Source organism: Hyaena hyaena, unplaced genomic scaffold (genome assembly GCF_003009895.1).
Source record: "Hyaena hyaena isolate Hyena2069 unplaced genomic scaffold, ASM300989v1 scaffold_565, whole genome shotgun sequence".
Lineage (NCBI taxonomy): Eukaryota > Metazoa > Chordata > Mammalia > Carnivora > Hyaenidae > Hyaena > Hyaena hyaena.
Genome location: NW_024081196.1, coordinates 472,075 through 478,074, shown reverse-complemented (window position 1 = coordinate 478,074; position 6,000 = coordinate 472,075). Strand labels below are relative to the sequence as shown.

At 32.9% G+C, this 6,000-nt stretch overlaps 1 protein-coding gene across 3 annotated transcripts in view; it reads right to left on the bottom strand.

Annotated features, from left to right (window-relative positions):
- Positions 1-1,552: 1,552 nt before the first annotated feature.
- USP15 (ubiquitin specific peptidase 15) overlaps positions 1,553-6,000 on the bottom strand; it is a 124,078-nt gene continuing 119,630 nt past the window's right edge. For all 3 annotated transcript variants that reach the window (XM_039256221.1, XM_039256222.1, XM_039256223.1), the window contains one exon: positions 1,553-3,534. In XM_039256221.1, the coding sequence (XP_039112152.1) occupies positions 3,352-3,534 (183 nt within the window). In that variant the 3' untranslated portion in view covers positions 1,553-3,351. The remainder of the gene's footprint in view (positions 3,535-6,000) is intronic.

Genomic DNA, 6,000 nt, shown 5'->3' with positions numbered 1-6,000 from the left:
AAGTTCATTGTTTATAAAGAACATAAAAATAAAAAGCAACTAAAAGTTGACCTGCTTTTTATTTTCACCATGCACTCGTGATAGTGTCAATTTTTCTCTAAGGTGGAAGGTTCCAACCTGCATATGCCGAACTCCCACCCCTTTGGTAAGCTACTAAGCCTCCCTCCATCTTCTACAGTTTCCTGGCTTATATTATAAAATGTCCTCACCTCAACAAAATTAGTTGGTTAGAAAGTGTGATCCTTATACTGAATCATTGGCTCTGGTAGTTACTGAGTTCTTGTTGCCCAAATCAATGGTTTGTGTGGTTTTATAGAGAGTTGCTAGGAAAGCATGGATAAATATAGGACTGCTAAAAGAATAGACTATAAGAGAAAGCAAGATATTTAAACAAAGTATTAAGCTGTAGCTTTTGTACAGAGATGAAAACTAAACTACAGGTGAGGAAAAAAAGTCCTGAAAATCAGGGTTGCATTTGTGGAAATATAAAGAAGGGCATACTTGAGTTAGATAAACAAGGAAAAAAATGCCATATTACCTTTAACATCAGTAATGAATATACCACATAGTTTACAAAGCACCTTTCCATAAAATACATTATCTCATTTGGGATCTCAACAATCCTGTGAGGCAGACACTAACAAAGTGGGAGGTATTATACATATCTGAGTATAGAATATTGGCTCTATCACATATAATTGAATGAACTTGGGAATATTACTTAACTGCTTTGTACTTTGGTTTCTCCAAATGAAAAACGGTGATGATCAATGTCTCTATCTCATGGCTATGGTGGGCTTAAATGAGATAATACATATAACACTTTAATACACTATCTGGTCCAGGGTAAATGCTCAATAAATACCACCATTGTTATAATTTTACAGATGAAATAAGACAGTAGGGAAGACTGACTTCAAAGTCACATGACTACTAAGCAGAAGAGCTAACAGCAGAATTCTAGACTGGCTACATTTCTACCACCCTTATTACCTCTGAATATCTACTTTTAATTAGAGTATGCATTAGCCTTTTGCATTGCCTTTAGTTTTTTGCAGCTGAAAGTGTCATTTGAGTTTGACAAATTCAGTGGTATTATTAACTTCCTTTTCTATTTTAAAACACTTCTTTTAGTGGGAATACAAGTTAATTGCAGGCATTAAAAAGGAATGGTCTCTATGGACAGTTGGGGTGGAGCCTACAAATTAGGGTGGAAAAGTTAATTTGGTTTTTCTTTAAACCTCAGAAAAATGGAAAGCCTATTAAGTGGTGGATAGCAGGAAGCTTCCAGGCTCTGAGTGGAGGGGTGTTTGCCTACTGCTCTGTCTCAAAACTATAGACTAGGGATTAGTAGATGCACAAACATATGTTTAATGAATATTTTTTAAAAAACCAACTTTAAAATGCATCCTTAACAGGATTTGCTTATTAGTTTTGACATGCTTTCCTTTCTATTTTTTAACTACATGATAACTAAAAAGTCTATCGTATAGTCACCTACCCATAGAGAATTTTTATCAAAAGATTCAGAGTAAGAAATAAAAGACTTAAATAAGGCCTTAAATAGCTTTATTGAAATCTGTATAAATAAACATGCACATTTCAAATGTAAACTCAAGTGAACTCAAGTGCAGACAAAATTTTAACCTCTGTCATGCAGGAGGTTAGTTTACATTAAAAAAAAAAAAAGGAGAAAAGAAAGAAAGAAAAGAAAAGAAAAAGAAAAGAAAAGGAAAAAAAAACCCAAAGCAGCTTTTAAAATACCAGGATGAAAAACCAGCTTTAATATCAAGGTATAAAGCAAAGCCATGATCAACATACCTCATTTATCCTGGTCAAATGCATTTTTTCTTTTTTACTTTTAAATGCTAACATAAATAAATAATTTACCAAAATGTGCACTCACAGAGTGAACTTTTATTTACAATACACAATTTATAATCTATTGTATTTGATTAGTTCAAGTGAAGAACATTATACTTTTTGCTTTAATAACAGTGGGACACAAAGCAATTTCTCAGGTAGTCGATATGTGAAATGTGCCCCAGCATTTAGATTTTCTATTAAAGGCAGTATTGTATGCCAATCGACAATACATTCTTTCAACTAGATCAAAGGGAAAAAGCAGCAAATGAAAAATGTTTCAAATGTTCACACATATTTTTGGCATCCTGGATCCTTGAATGTGGTGAACTAAAATCAAATTCAAGGTTTGTATGCTTTATATACTATACAGGTTCTGACTCTAGAACATGCAAATGCCAATTCTCTTATAACAAGTTACCTTCTGAGAAAAGCTGTAAGGCTATGGTGAATTCCATCAGGAACACACAAAGAAAGTTAACAGACCTACCTTTAAAGCCAATTGTCCTTTAATGATTTATAGGCCAGTATATGAAAAAAATTTCTCCTCTAAGCTTGATGTAATTATTACTATGGACACAGAATACTATTAAGTCTGTCCTTATATATAGTATACTAATTGGAAGGGCTAAAAGTTGCCAATTACCAAAAAATGGAGTAGAGAAAAACAGACAGCAAAAATTTTAATTTTGGACCAACACCAGATTAAAGATAGGCATTTTAAAGCAAGTCAAAAAATTTTGAATACCTAAGGAATAGATCTCAATAGCAGTAAAAAAATACTTACATTTAACTGAAAAATGATTTTAGATGGAGTGTGAAATCTAGAACCTGTTTTCACAGCAGCGGTAATATGAACATAATATTCTGGATTTTTAATGACTCTACAGAAGAAAATAACTTTTCCAAGATTGTTTCTTGTATCGTGATTTGTTTTTTAAATAGGCCCGTATTGATTACCAGGGATAGATTTGAAATTTTGGTTTTCCAAGAATACTACTGCAGTATTTATGCCACATTGATACCGCAGCTAAATATCATAGTAATATATGTGGCAGCCTAATGCACATGAACTAGATTATCCAAAAACTAAGTTCAGCCATAGTTTTCTTGCAGTATTATTAGAGCAAAATAAATGACCAACATCCACAAATTTAACATCTGTCATCAATTAACTCACATCCAAAAAATTAAAGAAAACATAATTCATCAAAACAGCAGCAAACTTAAAAGGGATTTATTTGTGATTTCCTATATATATTTAGCTTGTAATTACAAGACTGTAAATGTATTAAGAGACAATTTCTGTTAAAGTTTTCATTGTGTTTCACTTCAAGTACTGCACAAGTTAAAATCTGATAAAGGATTTACATTCGGTTATCTGAAACTCCCCATCTCAGACTTTTGTTTAATGTGGTGGGCAACTTCATCATTTCAATAGATACCACCAGCAGGAAAGTCTCTCTTTTATGGCTTCTAGGACTTTCATTAGTTAGTGTGCATACAGTTTTCGTTTTCTAGATCATTGTCATTATCATTGCTATCTTCATCACTTTCTAACGGGATGCCTGTGGCAGCTGAAGCACCTTTAGTTTCTCGGTCAAGAGGAAAAAAGCCAGTTCCACTGAAAGTGTCTTGTCTCTGGTAGAAGAGTACATATGCTGCTTTGGACTGTTGAAACAAACAAAGGATGTGTCAAAATGGGCATGAGTCTCCAAGATCATATTAAATACAGTATGCCAGGCTGTAGACAGAGCCACCTAATATTCATTTTTCACTCTCATGCACACCCCTAAATTCAGTATGATCTGTCAACCCAATCATTCTACTGAAATTTCAGGTTTTCACTAGGAGCAATAACCTGCTGTGAACAAATTAAATCAATACTGTTTAAAGTTCTTTTATTCAACCTCACATAATGCTTTACTATTCCTCTTTCTTACATCAAACAATTTTTGGCTTTCCCGATACTACTTTCCTTAGATCTTCTATCTCTGTGGTTGCTTTTGATTTTTTTGTGGGCTTAGTAAATCCTAACTTAAAAAAAAAAAATCATGTTCTATCCCCCGCCCACCACTGTTTCTCAATCTGTATCTTCTCACCGGGTGACTCATTCAAACCTATGGTTTCAACTGCTTGCTACCTAAGACAAATAATGCAAATTTATAACTTAGGCTATTTCTCACTCTTGAACTCATAATCTCCTCATAAATCCATTTCCCTGTTGTTTATACACTACTACCACAAATTTATTTTTACTTACTTACTTATTACTACTACCACATCTTTAAATTCAGAAGCCTGTATTGCTGAAATGACATGACAGTCTTGTTTTTGCCGGAGCTGTAATAGTCTGCTTCTTGTCTTAAATTCCAAATTTAATAATGTTCTATTGCTTAACAATCACCTATGTCTTTCAGTTTTTACAAAAAGCTTTAAACTGTCAAGAATGTCATTTTCCTTGATATGACTGCCAAGTTTAGCTCTAGCCTAATCTCTGCCCCATATTCCTAACAAGTATTTCCTTTCAGTAAAATCACATTATTTGCTGTTTTGCTAAATACCATGTTCTATCACACCTCCTTGCTTTTGTAGGTACTGTTTCCTTTGCTTCTTTTGTTTAATTTTTCTATTTGAAGTTGCAAACTCAGGTCAAACACCACTTTCTTAAGCAAACTCCCCTACACTGGTCCTATCTCCTTAAATCGTACATCAGCAGAAATAGCTGTCCTCTCTTCATGTAGCCAAGATATTTAATAGCACTTATGATATAACTGGTAATTTAGTTCTCTCTCATCTCTGGACTGTAAGCCTCTTGAAATTACAGATAGCAGTCTTTTAATCTTCTTTAAAACTGAATCTTACACGAAGAAGGTACTCAAATACTTGTTGACTAAATGAAGTATTATCCTTGTTAAGATGTAAGGTAACATCAAATACATTTATTGCATAAAAACAAGATATATTGTTTATTTGAAGGAAAGATTAGGGCAGCACTGTCAAAGACACATTGAAACAGGATACAGGCAATTTCAGGATGTTTGGTTAGGAGATTAAAGAGGAGAACACGATTGAAAAGTGACAGATGAGTCTTGAAGCTAGACATCTGAATATAAATTGGAAATGTAATTAACTTAGGCACATACAGATTTTTAAAATATTAGCGTTCTATTCTTTGTTTTATGTTATAGCTATAGGGAGATAAGCAACAGTACGTAACACACACACACAAACACACTTAAAATATCTGTAGAGAAACAATTCAAAATTATTTCATATCTCTTCACCCAGTGATGGATTAAAACTGTGCCAATAATAGGGTTCAGAAGTTTATTAATTTACCAAGTTGAATATACGTTTAAGACTTTTAAGGCATTACAAACTCAAGAAAAAGCTGGTTTCTGCCCTCAATTTAAACTGGGAAATGAAGCAGTCAGTGCTCTGAACACCAAAAGAAAATCTCTACATGAGAAATAGGAGTTCCATGCTCACAAGACCAAATACTACTACATTTCTCACTCTTTGTAATATTGTGGTCAAACAGCAAAATTTATAGAAAGGCAAACTTTAATAGAAAAATAAACCTTTATCAAGTGAGTGTTAGCTTTCCTCTTAGAATAAACTCATCATCCCTTCACCAATCAATATTTGATAATAAAAATATACTCTGATGGGAAGCAAAGCAAATGCCAATATTTTGGCTCCAGCTGTGGCTGGTAAACTGATGTAAATGTGAATAGATGTTACTTCCTCATTTTTCTACTATTCAGAAAATAGTAAAGTAACAGACACACAAGGTTAAGTAAAAAAACAAATCTCTAATTTGTTTTATCTAATCATGTAATTTTGATTTTTAAATGTCTGACTGTCATACATAAAGGATAAGACTTTACTTTAAAAACCATTAGGTGTGATAAGGAAGGTCTTTAAAGGATTTTTTTTTTCTTTATCAGTACTCAGATTTTAACTTGCCAATGTTCCAAAATGTCTGAGCCCATTTTCCAAAGGAAAATTTTTTTATTCCAGTTTTCATGATAAAAAGTACCAGAAAAATTTTCATGCTGCAATTTATGTTTTTATTGGTGGGCAGATTTAGAAGACAAATTTCCATTTAGATGATAATTTTACATTTCTTTA